Source organism: Sylvia atricapilla, chromosome 6 (assembly GCF_009819655.1).
Source record: "Sylvia atricapilla isolate bSylAtr1 chromosome 6, bSylAtr1.pri, whole genome shotgun sequence".
Taxonomy (NCBI): Eukaryota; Metazoa; Chordata; class Aves; order Passeriformes; family Sylviidae; genus Sylvia; species Sylvia atricapilla.
The window spans coordinates 31499554-31522592 of NC_089145.1; the positions used below are offsets into that span (position 1 = coordinate 31499554).

General features: G+C 33.3%; 1 protein-coding gene across 2 annotated transcripts in view; it reads right to left on the reverse strand.

Moving 5' to 3' along the window:
- Window positions 1–23039, reverse strand: part of RYR3 (ryanodine receptor 3) — a 195398-nt gene that overhangs the window by 103587 nt on the left and 68772 nt on the right. The window contains exons 11-28 of one of the 2 annotated variants that reach the window (XM_066321419.1): window positions 22385–22558; window positions 18404–18525; window positions 17024–17192; window positions 15886–16024; window positions 14189–14284; window positions 13274–13392; window positions 10733–10866; window positions 9872–10113; window positions 8606–8798; window positions 6649–6865; window positions 6335–6439; window positions 5830–5933; window positions 5297–5380; window positions 3801–3960; window positions 3219–3366; window positions 2917–3122; window positions 2091–2265; window positions 427–635 (exon numbers count right to left, since the gene is read on the reverse strand). In XM_066321419.1, coding sequence (XP_066177516.1) covers window positions 427–635; window positions 2091–2265; window positions 2917–3122; window positions 3219–3366; window positions 3801–3960; window positions 5297–5380; window positions 5830–5933; window positions 6335–6439; window positions 6649–6865; window positions 8606–8798; window positions 9872–10113; window positions 10733–10866; window positions 13274–13392; window positions 14189–14284; window positions 15886–16024; window positions 17024–17192; window positions 18404–18525; window positions 22385–22558 — 2796 coding nt within the window. Of the gene's footprint in view, window positions 1–426; window positions 636–2090; window positions 2266–2916; window positions 3123–3218; window positions 3367–3800; window positions 3961–5296; window positions 5381–5829; window positions 5934–6334; window positions 6440–6648; window positions 6866–8605; window positions 8799–9871; window positions 10114–10732; window positions 10867–13273; window positions 13393–14188; window positions 14285–15885; window positions 16025–17023; window positions 17193–18403; window positions 18526–22384; window positions 22559–23039 lie in introns of those variants that run through there. The other variant, XM_066321418.1, reaches the window with a different exon arrangement.

Here is a 23039-nt window from a genome sequence, read left to right on the forward strand (position 1 = left end):
TTGAATTTTTATCACTGGTACATCATAACAAAAGAATCCATGACCCCATAGGTACACTTAAATGACCTCAGACTTCAGCTGAACAATTTTCAGATATTTAAGAAAAGTTTATAGTAGAGAAGGTTTAAAAAGTGAAAGAATATGTAAGATAGAATATAAAATCACCCCATAACTAACATATTTCTAGTAGCTAATACAATATAAATTAGTATGTCATATAATAAACCAGATAGGTATATCCATAGGAATCCATACTACCATAAATGAAACAGAAGATAGACAAGATCATCTGGAATTATCTCAGAGTGACTTAATAGAGTTATATGACAAACTATCTGATGACAGTAAGTATTAGTAAGGGTTTAATGTCTCAGCTTGCTAAACAAACAGTAGTTGAACAGGTGTCTCCCTGACATGTCATGTTACCTTAATGTGAGGATGACTTTTTGGCACATTGACAAATGTTGGTAAGCGTTTACTAAACCACATAGCAACATCTCGGTTCATGTTAACAGCAAAAGGTTCAAAACCTTCCTGGAGGCCACACATGGTATAATACTTGAATGTACTGGCATCCATTCCAAGGTTCATGCGACCAATCTGAGATAGGCCCAGTGCACAAATAGGAACAAAACCTAAAGAAAAAAAAAAAAAAGAAATCCCAAAAAAATCTTAACAGTAACTTAATTTTAAACCAGACATTCTTTATTTTCGATCCATCTAATGTGAACTAAATTTTAGCTCCTACAAGTCATGCATTTGAAGGATGACAGCAGCAAGGATTTAAAGCCACTTTATTATGTACTAATGCCTAAGTTCAATATAATTGCTACCAAAACCCTGAAGAATTTAGGCACTGTCCCATTTACTATATCTTTCTCATTTTTAAACTAATAAACATGGCTTTATACAACAGGCTGGACAGTGGAAGCCAACCTTGGCTGGATCAAAGTTGTTAACAAAAGTTCAGTATGGTCTCTAAGGGCACCAAATTTTCAAAAGGACTTTGAGATGAGGTTCAGGTATCTCAATACATTTGTTTAAAATTTACTTTATCATAAATAGGTACAGGGGATTTTTTGCCAGCCTTCATTCCCCCATCATTCACAACGGACAAATACACACTGCTTTAATGCTAGCATTTTTTTATGACTCAACTTTTTGATCTCCATATACCTTTAGACAGGGATGAAAGGCTGTTGACTTATTTCACCATTTCCCCAAGAAATGGAATTTGGAGCAAGATTAGGGAAAAGCCAACAGTTGAACCTCTAAAGGAGAGATTTTCTCTCTTAAAATTTAAGACTTCAGTATAGTTTTGTTAAGGCAGTTCTTAATTCTCTACCTTTATAAAAACTCCATCAATGATAAGATCAAAGATGAGCGGTGATCAGCTGCAAAGTTTTCTGGCAATTACTAACAGATATGAAGCTCTTACTGGTTGGAGGAGATACACTTACAAAGAAAATGTCAATGAAAACATAAAGCAAAACAGTATGAAAATATTCCCCAACTCTTTTACTAAAGTCATGTAGATACTACTTTTTGAAAAACCTAAGGCAAAAAACAGAAGAGGAAAAATATCCCAGGAAAAGGAGAAATCTGGAAAAGATGAATAGGAGAGAGAAAAAAAAATGGACTCAAGTTATGTTGCAAAGATCTTTCTTTTGATGCGGACTCTCACCACAGAGTATTCATTTTGTCCATCACAGACATGAACATAGTGTATTTATGCTCCAGTGAGATTATCAGAGACTACATTTTCAGGTTTTAGAATTTTTTCTGGATGCTTATTATTACCACTTCTTCTTAGCACTGAAGTCCTGAGAGAAAGCCTAGCAACAGTGAGAAAATTTACCCACTCTGACTGCTGAAACCCCATTAATGTGGTTAAAGGAGAAAAGAAATTCAGTTTATGCCTCACAAGCACTCTCGATATAAATTTTTATGAAGTTACTGTATAGCACATTCTGCAGGCTTACATCAATGAAATATGATTTCTCAGATTTAGTCGTTATGACAGACTAATTGTTCTGTTTTTTGTATTGTTTTGTCTTCTAATAACCATGTGACTATAAAGGGGAAGTTACCATTTTCTACTGCAAAGTCAGCAAATGCAAGTTCTGAACCTTTACTGGTTATAAGCAACTCTCCATTCAGAGTAAAGATGATTGACTTGTCATCCAGGTTTATCATGCAACCAACCACATCTCCTGGTTGCCAGCTTCGTCCAAAGAATCCGCTGCCTTGATGCCAACACTGGCCCTAAATGGAAAACCAAGGAAATAAATACAGTGATAACATTAAAAATTAAATACAAAACAAATAAAGAAACCCAGATATGTTACTTTTCAGGATCTCAAAGTAATCTGCAAACAGCACTGGTCATGACTTTTGCCTTAGAGATAACAGAGACATAGAGCAATTAAGGCACCATAATTTCAGCAATTTGAAACCTGATAACTACTGTTCACTGGATTCAACTTCTTACACACAGAGTCATTATTATCATCCTTTTGGTCCTTTAAGAGAAAAACTTGGGAAGAAAGGATATGCAGAAAGCAGAAAAGACAGAAAAAGGAAAACAAACAGTGGTTCTCTTAGTTAATGAAAAACCTTTTCTGATTTTTGTAAAACATTAAAAAATGGAAATAAATGCTATGTCTTGTTTATAATTATCACAGACTTCCATATGTAGTTTGGTATAGCCTAGGAAGACACATATAAACCAACACTTCTTTGTTAGCATAAACTCATGACCAGAACCAAAACGGTAGTACTACCCAGTGTGAAACAGAGCTCAGAGATATCTTTATATGAATCAAAAACAGTTGAGGTGGAGTACACAGAGGAAACTTATCCTGCAGTTCTGTGTCTAGCCTGTTTGTAGATCAAAAGAGGTAAAGGTGTACTGACTTTGCTTCCTTCAAATACAAATGCTTGGTCATCGGCTCCCAACTCTATGTCAGGTCGACAGCCTGGCCTGGCCCAGCCAACACGCATATCTCCACCTGTCACAGCTTCAAACTCAAAGTACCACTTTCCAGACTTCACTGCATAGGATTGTTCTACTCTGAAAAATCGTATCTTGTCAATGCTGACTTTTTCCACTGTTTGGTCAGCTGTAAAATAAACAGAGGAAAAAAACCCTCTTTTAATAATAAAATGAAATCATAAATGTCACTAGAAAAGGCAATGATTCTTATGACAATACATACCTATCTCTTGGTCAGGTGGCTCAATACTATAACCATAGCCTGCAAATGTTCTAACAGCTTCACGTAGGCTGTCTCTGTTTGATTTTTTAGTACGTTCATCTAATAATGCATATGGCACCAGCCGAGGATTACGTTTGTTCTTAACATCCTGAAATGGATTATAACAAGAAGGAAAGTCTGTTTAGACATCACAAAGACTTTGACTGATGAGACAGAGTGTACTGTGGCATCATGTAATGATTAAAGAAGAGAAACAGCATTAATGAAGAAGAGTTCTATGAATGTAAGCTCAATTGATTATCTGTTAATAACACTGAAAACCTAAACATAAGAATGAAAGAGAGGGATGGAAATATATTCTCATACATCCAGCAGCTGCAACCATACAGGTCTGACAATCCAGATTTTTATAGGTAGGGCTTCTTTTCCTGCTCCCAAGCCTCTCTGGTTTTTCCAGCTATTCCAAGATTATTACTTCCTCTGTATTTATTGTCTTAACTAACACTCCCTCCCAAATGATGTTCTAGAATAAAAAGTCTCATATTCTTTACTAAATCCAAATGCATGTAAAGAAGTTCCTACCTGTTGAATGCCATAGGTCCATCCTTGCTTAATTCTGTCTTTTGCCCAGACATTATGTGCATTTTCTGCTAGTTTGTCAACTAGAAATTCTTGAGAAGGTAACAATTTCACTTCAGAAAGATCAAGAGGGGCAGGCTTATATCCATTTGACATCATGTAACTGTAAGTCAACAAAGCAAACCAGAGTATCAAGATATCCCAGTTGTGGTATTCAAATATTTCTGTGTGGCATTCATAAAGTGGAAATCACTGTATCTCTCCACTTCTTAATCTCCTACTCCCCTGTTCGTTTGCAAAAATCTTCCATTGCATTTGGTCACTGACTAGGATACAAATCAGATTCTAGCAGCTCATCTCATTTTCCACCTACTTGCACAACAGCTAATTAAATGTCACTCAGATCCATATTTACATGCCTAAATGGTTACTATAAAGCAACAAAATTGTTATTGAATGACTGACTAATTTTTAATATATTTTTATATTTGTCATTTAAATATTTCAAGTAATTTCTATTTTAAAGATCTGTATGATGAGTTCTTATTAAACTCATAAAAAATTAATGTCATCATTAAGTTGAGATCATACTCAAATACCATTAAGTATGGTATTCTAATTAACTATGGAAATAGGTGAGGACTGCATTACCATTTTTTCCAAGAAAAAAAAATTAACTATTGTTCTTACCACTTTTTCACTGAATAAAAAGTTTAGTAATTTTTTAGCAGTAACTATTATTTTCTCCAACCCTTCCATATTGTATAAGGACTACCTGCCCTTTTAGACATATTCAGATTTTCTCTTTCTCAAATCAGGATGTTTCCATTAATTAGGACATTTCAGATAGGCACCAGGTATTTTAACAAGAGAATAATAGCAAACCAGTTTTGTGATAGACTGCCATGTGAACCTTGAGAATAGATATTTTTTCCTTTTTTTAATCAATGCCATCAACTGGATCAAGATTATCATCTGTCATATCATAAAACAATGTAATTTACCGCTCACTTTGAACAAATAACTTTGTTTCTCATGGATAAATTTCTTTTAGGAAAAAAGACATATGGTGGGTTGATAAACTGATATGAAATGGCAAGTGTCCAACTTGCTGTTTCTGTCTCCTACAATAAAGTGGTAAAGCCTCTTTCAAGTAAATACAGTTACTATCCTATGAATAGACTGTTCTTTACTATGACACAGAGAAGCACCACATTGTATTTAACTTTAAAGTGTCTGTTCTAGGGTGATGTAACTCCACTGCAATTGCCTGTGTTTTAAATATGTGACTGTTTCAGTCTCTGAACACCTTCAGGAGGTGATGTAGCATAGCAGTATTCACATTCCAACATCATCACAGCCAAGGTAATGGCCTAACCAGAGATCTGTAAGACTTTATCAGGTATGGGGTTCATATCCAGTATTCTTTAATAGAACTTAAAATATTTTATGTTTATAATAAATATCATAATATGTAGTTGTTACCATAAGGTACATACTTTTTAGGAAGTTTGACTTTTTTAAGATCTTCCTCAGCTGCTGGATGAGCATGAACAATGTGACATCCAAGAGCCAAAAGGGTTCTGGCATAAAAACGGCATTAGTGAAACACAACAATATAGTTCTCATGCATTGTATAAATATGCAAAAGAAATTATATTTAAAAAACATGGAATTAATCCAAAACAATTTTGTATTTTTATAATATGTGGGTATTTTAAAACCCACATATTTTAATTTATCAGAAATAATAAATAAGCCTCCTTCAAAGACTAAAAAGACACAAATCTATGGCTTGAGATTTCTACCACTTCATTAAAACCAACAGGATTTGGTGTTGTTTGTTCTTTGTCTATCTGTAGAGACAAAGTTTTTCTGCATCAATCTGATGGGGTTTCTGGGACTTCTAGTAAAGTTAGCAGAATATTTTTGAAGGAGATATTTGAATGGCTTTTACATCTTACAACAGTATGATGCACTTGAACAAAAATAAAACTTTTAAACTTTATTTTCTTTTCTATTTAAATCTCACTTGAGGGTTTCAGTTGACATTTGCAAATTATAATTCTTCTCTGTCTCAGGCAGTTTTGAAAATTCCACAAGACATGGATGGTGTCTTTTATTATCATCCCGTATCTGCAAAAGAGTAACAGAAAAGAGTAGTTTCCTGATAGAATCAAGAATCATAGTAAAACCCCAATTCTTTGCAGTAATGAAGTCATTATAAGCAATATCATTTATCTTTGTTCAATGACAGCTATTCATAACTATATAAATCTCCTTTTCCCATGATTCATTTATAATGTACACTATAAATATTCCTCCATAACTAATGAAATAACTAAACAAAGGAATTTGAATGGTTAAAACAGTCACCAAAAGGTTAATATCTCTGGCTCCTTCCATAGTACATGGTCACCTGTCGTTGGTTATGTATAGAACACCATTGCATACCCTGCTCAAATTCCAAGTCCAAGTTTGGGCTGGTGGGAGACCTTACCTAATACAGGTGACTATTTAGGTCAATCAAAACATACCTTGCCATATGTCCAGCCCAGTTCTATTTTATTCATTCCCCATAGTTCATGGATATTTTCAGCTAGTTTGTCCCTGATCTTTTCAAGATGAAAAGGAAGAGCAACCTAAGAAAAGAGCATAACAATTCAGGAAGTAAGAGTTCCAGTTACCACACTTTGTATGCCCAAGATCAACTAGTTTAGCTAGTATATCACAACAAACAACTGAAGAATTGCTTGAAACAGGGAACTGAAGAAACAGGGAAGATTTTATATTGTGAATTTAAATTTTGAACAGACATGTTATGGATCTCATTATTGCAAACTTCACATACCTGACTGGTGTCTATTGGACAAGGGATAAAGGAAGCTTGTGAGAGAAATTGTGTTGTACCCAACAAATCCCTCACACCTTCAAAATCCCTTTTATATTCTTTGACTGGTTCCAATTTCATCTTCTCTTTTGGAAGCAATGCTTCATAACAGGGAGCATAGCCAGCAGGAGGCAGAAATTTAAACTCTCCATGACGTCCGCCCAACAAGAAACGAACTCTGTGTGATTTTCAATGAAGCAATTAGACTCTTAAATAGTCAGCATATACTATCATTTTGAATAAATAATGTAGGAGCCTAAGCATTTATTTTACTACCATTTACAAAAATGCATGTGTGCTTCATGCTTGGGTAAACAACAAAGTGTTACCAAGCATTCAAACTAGCAGATACTGTCAGTAAAACCATCACCTACCAACTATATTTAAAAAATTTGTTTTGGCCAAAGCCAGACTAATTATTTAAAGTAAGTAGTAGCATATTTAAATATTTGTCACTTAAAATCAAATGGTTCTAAGTTGTGAATTTTTTAATGGATTTAAGGGATTTGGAAACCAATTTAATTTAAATTGGTCTGTTATTATTATTTAAAAATACTATTGGGACTATTGATACATAACTTGAAAGTTTTAAAGTTACTTCTCAGTGAACATATGCAGCTGGTTTGGTTTTTATTTCTCTCATGTGCCAAAGTACTAAAACCATAATACCTTACGAAAGCAAACAATACTATACCAAATGTTACAACTGGGAATGAGTTCCAGAAACTCGGCTAAGATTCCTTTTAAACCCCTAAAATGTTCTTTTTCTCTTCAGATATAGATTTTTCATATAAATTTAAGAGTAAAGCAGGAAAACCAACAAAGACAAAAACTATCTAGCTGTCCTCAAGTGAGCAAACTAAAGTGGTAAATAAATACAGAGGTTGCTTTTTTAAAAAAAGTCTGTCATCTATCTCTAGGATTTAGGCTCTACATTTATTGTGATAGGGTGACCAGAAGCCTATAGCAATATTAGAACTGATTAACATATTTTGTTTATATTTTTAAAAAGAGGAGAAAAATTAAGACCTCAGAATAGCTTCCTTTACTCATGAACTCAGGATTCCCATGTAAAAATATTTTCTCTGGTAGTAATAAGAGCAGATGACAACATACATCTGCTGTTAACATCAGCTACAGTGAACTACAAAGGAAAATGCTCCTACAAAGTATAAAAGCAACATCAAAAAGGAATGAAAAAACAAGAAAATAATTACACCAGTTTCAGGAGATTTCTTACAATAAAAAAGTAAACCTTTTGAACATTTTCAAAACTTTGTATTAACACAGCTACATAGTAGGGACACTCTTGGGCAATAAATGAAACTGATTACTAAACCTTTCCCAGCTGTCCTTTATTCTATTTGATTCTACAGGAGATTGTCTGAATTCATTGAACATAGACAACGATATAAATGGAATGCAGTAAGTTTGAATCTCAGTATTTTAGCCATAGAAGTAAGAAATGGGAAATATTAGCAAAGAGACTCCAAAACTGCTTCTCATCAGTTCTATTTCCTACTGTGAATACAGTATCAATTTTCATGATGATTTACTTTTTTTTACTCCCTGCTGGGAAAGCCAGTGAGAAACTTAATTAGTGCCAAATATGGTGCTGTGTTTCTAAGATGCTTTTTTCACTGATAATTGGAATGAAACAAAATTAATTTCCCCTAGGTCACCACATACCCATACAACAATGCTGTCCAGACATTGCAACTTGGTCAAATAGTTTACAGGCTCACATTTCACTTCTAAGTGAAATTGTCACTGAACAAATCATTACTTCCCTGCCTTCCTACCAGCTACTATTTGGGCAGAATTGCAGCAACAAAACAGAATAAATCATGCTAGAATCTGGACAATATTTTGTGTGATGAGACAGCAACAAAAACAATTAAAATTAAGTTGTACTTACTTTACACCTGCTGATAAGCTTACGACAGGGAAGAAAAACCCTTCTGTACTGAAGTTCTCAAACATTCCCTGTACAGGCTGTCCATTAATGCGGAATGAAATGCTGGGTACACCTAAATCCAAGCAGCAGCTAACCACATCATCAGATGCTAATAAATGCTGATTGACAGATGCTACAGCTCTGGGTACCCGACCTAGGACAAAAGTATTTAGGAATCAGAAGATTTAGGCAGGCTTAGTTTTTTTAAATTATTTATTCAGCCATTTCTAAAGGTGTACGCTACAGATGCCTCCTAATCTTCTCCAAGAAAAAGATAATTTCTGACACTGGATAATTGTTCAGTAGAGTTGAAATAAAATATTGAATTATGTGTGTCTGCACACACGTATTTTATATACAAAACAATGCCAGAACAATGCTAATATAATGGATAAAGGAAACACTCAGATTATTAATTATTAGAGTAAATGTCATAAAACTTACTTCATTCATAGACACTCAATAAAACAGACCTTTCCTTTGCATGGCCTCACTCTATTATTTTCAGAGCAATTAAAGAATAGCTAGATGTATACAAGATTTAAAGGCACTGAGAAATATGGGGAAACTAAGGATTTTGTCTACATGCCTTGAAAATTGCACATTAAAATATAAGCCACAAACAGAACAAGCTGAAAAATAACCATCATTTACTGTGCTTGCAAAAGAAATCTGGAAGAAAAAAATAAAGGGCTAGTTCATAATTAAAGACTCTATAAACAAGGACTAAAATTATAAAATTGGCAGTAGCGTAGCAATTTTTTTTAATTGAAAAAACTTTCATAAAACTATTTCTTAAAATCTTAATTCAATTTGTCAGATCTATCAACAGGTTTAAAAATAACTGTCATTTTCCTTCAACTCTAGATTTAAAGCAAAATAATAATGTAAATGTCAATTTGTATAGAATAAATTTATCTGCAATCAATGCATCCACTGATTTTAGACAGATAGAATTAAGTCAGTATTGATCTAGATCTGGAAAATTCCATCCTGTGATCAAAATCATGAAAACAGAAGCAATCTGCTAAAAGGTCTAATTGGTATAATTCAATACTGGCTAACATCAGACAAGAAGTCTGATCTGAGCTTCTAAATAACTTCATGATAACCCAGAGTTCTAAATGTAGCTCACCATAAAACAGCATGTTATAGATACAAAAAATGGAAGGTAAAGATGGGTAAACGTCAAATGTAAGAATAAGTGGTAGCTCACAAAGTACTCACCAGACCACAGATGGAGGCCATCAAACCCAAAAGAGTAGAGGTCATCACCAACACCATTGCCTCCCCATCCTTCTCCACCTCCAGGATAGGGGGCATAACCTGAAGTAGAGGCCCATCCAACTCGTAAGTGGGTTGGTTCAGCCGTCAAGAATGGATCAACCTGATCAATTATTAACTCAAAGTACCACTTCTTGTATTGTGCAGAGCCCTCAGCAACACCCAAAAATATGTTTGGTCTTATGCTAAGAAAGAAAATGTAAGCCAGTTAGTGTGAACATAAAGTGTGACATAGGAATTATATTGCTGCATAATTGTAAAATTCACTTTACAAGTATGATACAAATGTAAATACCCACACTTTGCTTATAATATTTTAAATAGTGAACCATTTTTTATAAATAATAAAGCTGGTGTAGAATCATCTTCTAAGGTAGAGGTTTCATGCTTTGAAAAACTTACAGTCAAAAGCAAAATGACAAGATCATTTCTAAAATCAAAAAGCCAGGAGTAGGTTTGACAGGAAATCAAAATACACAAGTACTTCAGAGTATGTTTACATGCTCTGTGCCTGTTTTGACTCGGAAACAAGCAACTTTCATTTTTCCATTTTAGAACAGCTCTGAATATGGAATAGCAATTTCTATTTGATCCTAGATTCCATACAGATGCCCTATTGTCAGTAAATTTTAATTTTTTTTTTCCCAGAAGTTAATACATAATACATTAACACTTCCTAGGGTGTGTTTCTCAGTATTGAAAGCTTTGGGACATTTCTTAGGTTACAGTCTTTCATTCAATTAATTACTGAAGATAAGAAAACTCAATTTTTTTCTAATATAACAGTAAAGCATATCAATATACCTTGTCACATCATTAATCAAACGTGTTTGCAAAAGTAAGTCTCTTCTAGGCAGTAAATTGTCACAGATCAAATTTTGATTGGCACGGACTGCAACTCCATTACAGACACAGAGAGAGCAAAGCACATCGAGAACCTAAAAAGAAAAATTAGAAGTAAGATAAAGGCAGCTAGGAGCATACACTCTTATTCAGTTGTCAGCTTAATTTACATTCAGAATAGGCCTAAAGGAAGGGATATAATACCCATTATTGTTTTCTATATGCTTTTCACATATTTGGACCAAGTGTAGTCTGTACTACTGATAGAGGATATCAAACATTTGTGGAACTTAAAATCAGAGCACAGGGTTTGAGAATGCATCAAAAACCTTTCTTTAAGATTCATTATTCTCATTCTGATCAGAAAAAGACAAAGTTAACACAGCTGTATGTGTCAACTCTTTAAGACTCCTTCATTAAATCTCATTAAAAATTTGAATATAAACCAAAAATCCTTGATATATTTTCTGCAGCCCAAAAGACTTCCTCTGCAAAATTAGGGGATAATTCCCAATGGCAATGACGTGACTGCTTATGAGTCTCTTCTGGAAAGAATGTTTCAATTTGTGAAATAATCAATATATTTATAAAATGAAAAATGTTTTAAAAGTTCACTATAAAGCAAAACAAAATTTCAGAAAGACATTATTCTAAAACTTCAGATTTTTTTTTTTTTCTTGAGTCTGAAAATTGAAAGAGATTGATATAATTCTCCCAGAGTACTGGAGCAGGAGGTTTTGGAAGAGCAAATAGAGTAGCACAACGTTGCTTAGTGCTGAGGAACAAAGCTGCACACTTTGACAAAATAAAACCCAGAGAAGCTTCAATTTGTACTTGACCTCTGACAAACAGTCTCTGAGCAATGAGCCCAAGTGGTCTAAACTGCTACACACCACCTCCACAATGAAGACTCATATTCACACCATTGATTATGTTATTACTATTGTACAACTCCAGAAACAGCAGAATATAAACTTCATTTTAGCTATTCCTGTTGTCTGACTAGTGAATTTAATGCAAACCCACCATTAACAGCTTACCCTGTTTAATAAATAAGTTTGCTTAAACACTTTTCTATGTCCCAGCCTATGCATTTCCCTTTATACTACCATTGGGCAGAAACCATCTAGCAGAAGGACAGAGGTAATTATTTAAAGAACAACATAAGTTCTGATCAGTACTGAGTTGTAAAGCATCTTAGTAAACTTAATGATTAGTAGGAACTCAGACTTTACATGTAAACTGTTTAAATAATCTCTGTGAATTTGCTGACTCTATTTCTGACAGAAGTCTTTTAATTTAAAAAGTCCTTCAACTCAATAATTTCCAGGACTATTTTGCTCATTCTTTTTCTTATTTCCTAAGTCTCAACAGAATTTCAAATATAGCAGGAGAACAAGATATACTGTTTGTGGAATAACAGATAAATTCATTTCCTCCCACCCTTCATTACTTGCTAAAGTATAGTCAAAGACACTACAAATGGAAATGAACAAATCCATTATGCAGTATAATTCTTTTCATGTGTACATTTTCTGTTTCTGCTGTAAATTCTCACTATAAGATTTACATTGAGATGTTTCAGAGAAAACGTTCTTTCTAGGTGACTGGCATAACACAGTAATCTTGCTAAAAGATAAAAACAGTAGACTAAACTTCCTGCTGTAATTTCAAAGCTTTTTCTTATGCCTACTTGAATGACTTCATACTGTATCTGTAGATGGTTAGGTTCTCTGTATTAGTGAATTATAAGAAGGAAATTTCACCTCACTAAAGCTTTTTCTGTTCTTCCTCGAGGTTATCAGTCTTTGAAATAAAATTTTAATTGAGGAAGGAAACTCACATCAGAAAATCACACAAAAACCTATATCTTCGTCTGTGTTGTGATGTCATCCTGGTCGCAGCCAGAAACTCTGTTCACCTTCTTCTATCATAATAAATTGCATATTGATGTCTAAATTAATTTCATCCAGTATATCTTCTGGAAACTCAGGGGTTTTTTTCTTTCTTCAGAACACCTGTGTTTTCAGATATTTGGATTATTTTTCTGATTTGTCAATTTATTTTTTTCTTTTCTGCTACTATTATTATTACTCAAGTTAGGAATGACTTTGCAGGACATAGTTCTCTATATCTGTGTACGCAAAGTAGTCCACTACTTCTCTAGAGCCCTGAATCACGAAGCAAGCTACTCTGCCCACTTTCTTACAGCCACCACAATACTTCATTTTCTCATCAAATCCAATGTTCTGACTGGTTACCAATATTTCTTAACTGTTTACTTCTCGTACAAATTTTTGGTATTTGAAAATTGCTGAAAAGCAATTATATAATAAACATTCTTTTAACCTCAACAAAGAAATTTTGCAGGTGTACTTTAAGGTTATTTTATTCCTTTAAAGGTACTAAAATCAAATATTTCCATGTAGACATTTCTCATCTTTTTTCCCCCATAAATTATTGTAAAATTAACATTACATCCTGAATTTTTTGAAAACATACCTTGTAATTGCGCCCATGTTTATCCAACAGTGAAATAATGGATTTGATGTGTTCCTCCGATATTAGATTTAAAGCTTCTGGGCTTTCAGTCAAGATGCAGTGCAACACTTCCAAAATACCTATATGAATGCCCCAGAAAAAATTATGTTATTAAATCACCTGCACCACTGAACACAACATAAAAGCTCAGTAAATTAGTATCTTTACAAGAGGCTATGTTTTCTCTAGCCTAAAAAGGGAATGAAACCACTTCTAAGAAGTAATTATATGAACATGGTACATTAGGAATAAATGTATAATAAAAATGTTAATTTCTCTTTTCTTTTGAATATGGCCACAATTTTAAAACCACTTGAGAAGTTTGCTAGTTTAGCTCCTTCTTTTCAATGGAAGAGGTAAAGGTTTTAATAGGGAGCACTGTATAGTGCTCCCTATTAAAATTTGCTTTACAGTGGAGTATTCAACAAAATATCAATATTTTGTTGAATACTACACGGTAAAAAACCCCCTATAATCTACATCTGTATGGGGTTTATATGCATGCCACAAATATGTGTTATTTCATGGTACACCACTCTTGATACTCTTTGACCAGTCCCTTAATTCATCAGTCATGTTCAACACAAACTGGATATAGTATTATAACAGCAGCACATAACAAATATATTGAAGAAAAAAGGCCATATGAACATCTCTTAAAAAATAGTACTTTTGCCAATTAAAACAAAAACAAACAAACAAAAACTAAAACCAAAACAAACCACAAACAAAAACTAAAACAAAAAATATACCAAAACCAAACTCCTAGTTATATTTGTTTTCTAATATGTATTGGCTTCATAGAAAGCTGCTCTGTCAATAAGGTAAAGTAGGCATTGACTGATAGTTAGTTTACATTGTAAAAGTGAGTCTCACCTGAGGAAGATTCTAATCTGTCCAATTTACTGATTAGCCAATCAAGGTTACAGGAAAATTGAGCACAGTTGTTTCTGTTGCCACGAATGAGAGCAGCTGGAAAAAACCACAAATTATAATTTTACAACAGGAGATTTCCATTTAAAATCAACAACGTTTATCATAGGTATTTTAACATAATTTTTAGACTAGCTCCATAAAACAATGAAAAGACAAGTCCATATTTGTTACCATAAGAAAGAATTGAGATTTTCACTACTTTGAATATCAGCAACTGACATAATTTCTAAGTACATATTTCATTAAGTTTAGCAAGGTCTGCTGGATAAAAAAGAATCTCAGCAAAAATTATGTTTTGTTTATGTTTTATTTTGTTGCTAAATTTAAATAGAATTTATCCAGCACCCTTGCTTGATATCAAGTGCTGTCCTGATCATGGGGCTGAAACAATTCTTTTTCAATTTTTTCCTACCAAGTGTTGGAAGATCATATGCAGAAGTTTGAGATGAAGTGCAGATAAGGCATATTGGTGTTTAGTTCTACTTTCTGATTATAATGTTGTAAAATACACAGCTTTTTAGTCTTTCAGTAGTGCAGACTGCACTTTGAAAGTTCATCAGCATTCAAGTCTTTCAAGCAATACTGTTAGTTTTCTTCCTTCTAGAAGTCATATATCATTGGGAGAAAAAAAGTAACAAAAAACACCTTTTGTATACAGTTGTCAATGATGTTTATTATGAAGCACTATAAATATTACATCAGAATAACTGTGTTCAAAAGGTACCTGCAGGTGTAAATTAAGATAAAATCTGAAAAAAATCCACATAGTATTAAAGAGTTTCTTTTCATTCTGATTTTCTTCAAACTCATAAACTGTAGCAAAATGCAGCCAGTGGTAACTTTTTAGTTTCTAAGGCAATGAGATGTCATTAGAAGCGCCTGTATGTCTGTTCTATGTGAATAACCTCATGCCCCAAAGCTTGTTTCTTTTATTCTTGTCCTGACTCTCAACTTCCTTATCTCCTATAGACTAAGACTACCTTCCTTTACAATGAATATAGAATGTATTTAATCTCCATCAGAAGATAAAATTCTCCTAAATGAGGTACAATGCAAACTGGGTATCAAACAAGAAATTTAAAGAATACACATAAACATATTTTTCCTGCTCTATAATTTTGGTCATATTTCAACACAGAAGCAATTCGCTCCTGAATAGCAGTGCTGTAGAAAATCTGGCATTGATATTGAAAAAAAAAACCCTTTTTTTTAATCTAATTATTTTTATTAACATTAACATGAATATTAAGCTTCAAATTACAAAAATGGATTGAGCAGACTGCTTTTAGATTTTTTTTCAGTTTCATGTAAAAAGACTGTTTTCCAGTTTTTCTAATTTTTGAAATAATAAATCACATCTGTTTCCATATCACAAGTACATTTAAATAATTTTAAAAAAGGGCTTGGCATGCTTCAAAGAATTTTTCCTACTTGAGATCTAATTTTCTGATGTGAAATTGCTCAATAAGTTCTGTTGTCTGTAATAAATAGCAGTAAGTATATGGAAGAAATTCTGTAATTTACATAATAAACTGAATAATACTCGAAATATTCTTTGGTGGCAAAGCAGCAAGTAGGATACCAAGCTTTTGTATTCTGGAGGTTTTTTTACATTAGTAAGTTTTTGAAGAACTTACCTAACAATTTGTAAAGGAGATTTAAAATTTCTTTCCATGATGTACCACCATGTTCTTCTCTTGCAATTCCTGCAAAATGAGCTGCGCTGTTGTAGTCGTTTAAGCGATCAATGCAATTTAGAACTAGTGCCAGCATTCCCTAAATACATATGACAGAGAGGAAAGTGAACTGTACATGAAAAAGCATTGGTCATCATTTTTTTAAAGACTTTTTCCTGTATAAATTGGAAGGTTGCATTATCTTCGGCTAGGAAAATCCCAAACAACAAACTAGTTGTGCTTATAAGATTTGAGTAGGTATTTTTCTGTATAAAAAGAATCAATTTTAGAGAATTATTCCATACTGTTCCTTACACAACTAGGTATTATGCAAAATAAGGAATAAAAATCTGAAAATAAAGGCTTTTACAATTTTAAGGACATTCTTTTTTACCTAAATCTTCCTTGCATAAGGAAATAGAACCCTTTAAATTTAGATCAAAAGGAATTTTCATTGATTAAAAAAAGGGGAAATTTTACTATCCAATTAAATAGCTGTAAATCAAAGACTGTTAAATACTACAAAAGATTTGTAACTTCACTTTGATTGCATACTCAAATGGTATAACCTGCAAGCAATTCAAATGTGTCTAAAAACATCATAAAATGTGTTCAGTATTTCTACAAAAATGCAGTTATTCCATTTTCAGAGAGGAGCAATTCAACAATTATGTAATGCATAACCTTCTCTAAAACTGGCATTCTTCAGAGTGTCTAGAGGTAAAAAGTTACAGGCAGATTCGCAGGACAGAAAAGACATCAGAAATAACATCCATTCTTGACCCAGGTTTTATCATTCATTCGGAGTATCCAGGTTGTATAACTTCACACAGAGAAAGAGAAATTTCTTGTAAAATAAGAGCCATTTAAAAATGCTCAGATCAAGAGTATTAAGATCAAATTTTATGACAAGGTGCATGGCTTGTGACAAGTTTAATATACTTACATATATATATTTCAACTAGTAACATTACATTATAGATCATATGCACGTATCCAGATGATAACATGCATACATCTAAACTTTTCTCCATGTTTGTGAGACAAACTCCATGTTTGTGAGACACTTAAAATAATGAAAAAATCCCTTTCTCTATACCTCTTCTTTGAATAGATTTTGTCTGTTTTTGAGTGAGCGAAGTTTGTTTTGCTTATCTTCGTGTTGCAGGTCTTCTTCGGGAAGCTGGAAGTAAGTGATCAGGTCTTGCAGAGTCTGAGCCATCTCCTCAACAGGCAGGGCCATGGGTGATAGTGCTCTGTTGTTCCCACTATGGAAAACAACAAGACTGGCAACATTAATCATTTCCCCACTGTAATTTATGTGGCAGCCTATTCTCTTTTGGTACCTAAATCGAGTATCGTTACATGTCTGATATATGAATATAAGCACTGGATGATCTGAGCTGAACATCATTCAAACATCTATTTTTGGGGTGTCCAGCATTCAGAGCTTCCTGAAGTGGAATCATATTTCCCTTTCTATGTTGATATAAACATAGAGAATGTTTTAAAAAATTAAAAAATAAATAGAAGAAGAAACAATATAATTCAGCAAAAAGAAAAAAAAAAGAGATGAAAGTTCTCTTTCTACAGTAATTGATTTTGTTTAGATATTTTAAATCTCATTAAAGTTATAGGTGTAGTGTGCAGTAACAATAGCAGTTATTGAAGTTATACACCCACAGTCTTCTAGGAAAAAACCACAAAAGTAGCAGGTAATCCTAACCATAAATTAGATCTTCTGTATCTATTCCATATAGTAAATAGAAAGGGTGGGATTTAAAAATATAAAGTGTTTCAAGGAGTCTCTGTTTTCAGTAAAATAATGTCTTTTTCTGCCCAAGTACTTCCTCAATCTTGTGTGATAACCCAGTTTTCCACAGCCTTACTGCTATAAATTGTATCATCTAGCAGGCACTGACTGCTGGCAAAGGTGGCTGTTTTATATCCTCAGCCCAAGAAATACAAAGGAGTGGTGCAGGTTCTTGAGATATTGAAGTAATAAAGTTTTAAACACAGGCTCATAATTAGTAATTAATTACAAACTCCTTTTTCTTTATTTTTTTCATCAAATATTATATCAAGTATTACAAGGTGAACACTTCATCATCATAATTAAAACTTCTGACAAACTACAAAAAAATAGTTTCTTCAGTAGAAAAATATATTCCTATAGATGAAATGACACAAAGTTCTAGGAACCATTGAACAGAGTTAGACTAAGATCAGTTAGCATGTTTTCTTCCACCTGGATTATGATCCAGACTGCTTCTGGCTTCAAGGTATTAGATTTCATGTAAATAATCTCACATAAATTGTTCGATCTATTTAAGGCATTACTAATCAAAATTTCAAATTTCAATCACTAAAAGTATATTTCTAATAGCTTCTAAATTCATATACTTGAAAGCAAGACAGAAGGATTCTCTTAGAAAAATTATTATAATTTCAGAATACTTTAAACAAGGATAGCAACTACCTTATAAAGTGACTGAATAAGCTTGTAGTGTTACGAATGATTCGAGCAGCCTGGGATTCCTCACGCTGGCATCTTTGTAACGTGAGACCATCATCCATATGACCTTCTTGGTGTAATATAACCTGTTGAGAGTCAGTAATTATCACAATAATTACTTAAAAACACTTTTTGCTTTTAAATATTTTCAATTTATTTCAATACTTCACTGAAAAAAAGTAATTTGCATATATCAAGACTTGTTAATCACTTTATCTAGACACCCATTAAAAATGACAAGTTTTTCAGTCTCACATAAGTTATTCAGAGAAGACAATGTAATGTATTTTTTATTCTTCTACAATTCATTAAAAAGATACTCTTAAAAAACATTTTCAAATTGTAACAAAAATGTCATTTTTCATGTATTCTAGCCCTCAGGGAAAGAGAAACATCATTTTCTTAAGCATCATTAATTAAAAGATTCATGCTTTAAGACTGCTGACAAGAAAAATCAAGCTGGAGTGAAAAACAAATATTACAGTGGTACTAAAGGAGCAATAGTGTTTACGAGCAACTTCTGATTCATTCAACTATTTCTACAGAATATGTTTCATTCTTATCCAAACCAGATATGAATATCATGTGAACTTCAAGCAATAACAGAGATCCTTTTGCAGGATTTTAATCTTTCACTTTGAAAAAAAACCACAAAGTCACAGAAAGCTAATGTCACTTTTAGGTGTCACAAAAATAAGTCTTGGTCATTTTGAGTCATACAAAATCCTACAGCAATTTTGTAGGAAGTAAATGTGAGTTATCCTGCTTCTTTCTACGAGAGACAATCTACTGAATTCTCCACCAAAAAATGTATCTTTTTAGCTTTGAGATAATAAAAATTTGCAACCCACCTTCCTAGTTAGCAGAGTAATTCTGAGGGCATGAATAGTTAATAAAGAAATTAATAATGTTATATGAGTCCTTACTACCACAAATGGGGAAGATATTTACCAACAACTTTTGTACATTCTAGCATATAAGTGTATCAAGGCACTGAAAAGTGATGTATCTATTCTTGGCAGAATCTACACTACACATGTGCTCTGCTCCTTCAAACACTCTGAGGAAGAGCTTTTGAGAGAGACAAACATCACCTGCTAGTTTATCTGGACAGCAGCATCCATGGAAAAAAGATATTTTTGAATTATTACATTAATAATACTTTATTAAAGGAGACCAGTTTAAAATTTGGTCATCTTTCCTCTTTTTTCAGATACTTCTTTGTATAGAATCACACTGTGTGTGACTTTGTTAGCTTAAATATCACTGTTTCCATAGAGAAGATCCTGAGGTTTTGAAACTGAAGACTAAGAGAAGATCTGCTCTTCCCATCACAAAACAGTAAGAAAACATTTGACAGTTAAATTTTTCCTCGGCTATTGTATTTAGGTCCACATTTTGGAGCTATAGGAATGAAAACACTTGACAAATAGGGTATTAAAGCTGTCATGCCTTGCAAAATAATTGCATCTTCATTGTTTTTGAGCAGATATGCAACTCTTCTCCATAAGTATCCAGTGGATGAGGGAAAACTCTTTTACAAGGACCTAATCTTTCCTATTTCTCTGGAGAAAAACAAAACAAAACAAATTCCACAAAAAACCCAAAAATCACAGCAGAAAACAAACAAATAACCCAAGCCTCAACTAAATCATCCAGAAACATCACAATGACAGGAAAGTGCTATTTAGAATTCTAGTAAGTACATGACAGGCAGAAGCATCCAGCACTGACTACATCAGTTCCTCAGATAAAACACCTCTCTGCATATAAAAAGGCATTTGGCAATGCCTTGCTTGTTGAAGTACAGCAGGCACTGACCAGCACTGTGAGAAGTGGCCTCATAAGCATGGATCCAAATCATGTAGCATAGGTTTTTCTCTTCCCTGAGCTCTAGCATTTCAGAGCTCTGCAGGAGTTCATTACTTGCACAAAAGCAAGCTCTCAAACTGAAAAGGCAGACATTCATCACTCATTGGATGGTGGAGGGATATTGATAAGAGTACTGATGTAAACATCACCTTGGCAAAATCTTGAACCCTTGGTGACCACAGTCTCAGAGACAGAGAGACAACAAATAAAAATTCTGGCAGAAATCATGCAACAAATGCCTCATAAATGATGTCAGAATTTCTTTCATATTTGTTAATATAAAATTAGATATCTGAAACTACACCAAAGCCAAAAACCAGAAAATTTTACTTGGAATTTTTAGTGTTTTATAACAAAAATAATCACGTGCTTGTTTTCTCCTCTCTCTAGCTTTGCAGAAGCTGCATGTGATAATAGTAGGTTAAAAGTATCCTTTGCCTTTTGCAAAAACAAGGTATTTCTCAGTCTTCCTAGGGCTAATGAGTCATGTCATAAAAAGTGCAGGACAACTTCAAAAGGATTACAGTGAGTGAAAGTGAAAACTGCCTGACAAAATGATGGCAGAGGATAAATACCAAGCAATGACTTGCGTTCTTTTGTAGAAAAATTAATTTTATATGGATGGATTTATGGATTTAAAAATTAATTTAAATGGATGTATATCTCAAATTGCTAACAAGATTATAGCCTAGTATCATATATTGCAGGGTATGAAAAACTGTTTCTTGCCTCCACAGGAAAGTCAATTGCATGAAGCTAGAAGGTTTGCATTTTCTTCTGTTTGAAGACACATAACAAGACAGAATTCTCCAGGTGAGAGTGTAACAAAAGATTTTAAGTCTTTGAACATGCAGGGAACAGTTTCAAAGGAGAATAAAAGTGACAGGCAATTATGGAAGTTCTTTTACTCCCTTGCTGCTGAGCAGAAAACTGGAGAAACAAAATACTAAATGCCACAGGAAGCTATTGTAAAGTTCTTCATTGAACACAGAGGAAGAATCTACACATTGCCTTTCCAAGAAGTAAAATTGGACCCTCTGAAGAAACAGAATGACACAACCAGTTGTGGCATGGGAAAGGAAGAGGCCATCATTGTATGGTTTAATTTTTTATCAAGAAAATACTGAATGACTGGCATTTAAACAATTTCTCTGACCAGTCAGGTTGCTGAGCAGTTGAGGGGTTGGGCACTCACTGCCCATTGACGATGATCATGTCATGTGTGCTGCATATGAATAAATGTAATTGTGCCTAGGGAGAGTGAGAAGGACCTCATTGTTCTGTGCTGCAGTGCTTGTCTATGGGTATTCTCTGATGAAGGTACATGTGTACAAGGAACTAAAGAATTCAAACTTCTTTTCAGTAATGCCCCTCTTTTTTCTTTTATGTTCTAAGGATAGGTTCAAGTTGTAAAATTCTACAAATGGAGAGTAAAGGAATCCTTTGGTAATGACAAAGTTATGTGGAGCTAGTATAAAACCTCTTAACTGGATGAAATATGAACATAAAATTTCAAGATATAACAGGTCATATGCCGTTAATTAATACCATAAAATCAAAAGACTGAGAGAAAGACCTTGATGTCACATCACAATTACATCTAACATTTTTGGAGGAAATTATTCTCTAACATCCCTTAAGAAACTTGATTATTTTCCAAGGCCATTTCTTAAGTGACAAATTTAATTGCCATTTCACATAATATACTTAATTAAAAAATCCCCTGAAACACCAGTGAATGTTAGATGATTTATTGGTTTACACCAGTTGCAACAGTTAAATTTAGATTTTAAATAATTACCTAAATCAGGAATTTCTCTCTTTTACTGGTGTAAAAAATAAAAATTGAGCACAAACAATTTCCTCTAAGAAAAAAGTAGTTAAATACATTTCTCAATGAAAAAGTTTTTCTTCAATTACATGGTTACGTTAATATCCATCACTGTTTTCATTTTCAGAGTGAAATATTCACATATTCAATATAAGAGCACAAGACAATTAAACTCACACATGTATTTCATAAGTAATTAAAAAAAACCCGAAACAAAAACCCCCCAAACCTCCAAACATTACCTTTCTTTTCAAGGGACCTAAACGTGCTGATTTAGCATCCTGTGCTTTGTAAGTCAGCCATAAGGCAGTGGCCACATGCTGGACAAAACAGCTTGAATCTCCATACTTTATTTCTGGGACTCCCATACCATCAATGTCACGTTTGAGACTAGATTCCTGCTTTTCTTTCAGCTCCTAAAGAGATAAAATAAAATTGATATTTAATCTATGTACTGGAACAGGATAAAGCATTGAATTCTACACTGACACATATTACAATACTGAAAAATATTTATGCTATTTATGCTGTTAAGATGCAGCTAAATTTCAATTCACATAACTTCAGCTTCTATCCAATTAATTTTTCAGACTGTGATTAAAAATAATTTCAAATCTGAAATATTATTTTCACTGAAGCAAGAAAAATCAAGTAAAATCTATTACAGTGAATTGCAGCTGATTATTACAAAAAATCTTTAGATGTTTATCTGAACCTATTCAATAATGGAGTAAAGTAAATGGATCTAAGTAAAGTTTCAGTTTAACAGTCTGAAGAACTCTATGTAGCCGAAAAGGTTGAATTTTAGCTTAGAAGTGAAAAATAATTATAAAAATAAACCTGTTTTGAAATGTATTTTTATGCTGAGTAAGTCTTTGCTTATAATTTGTATATACA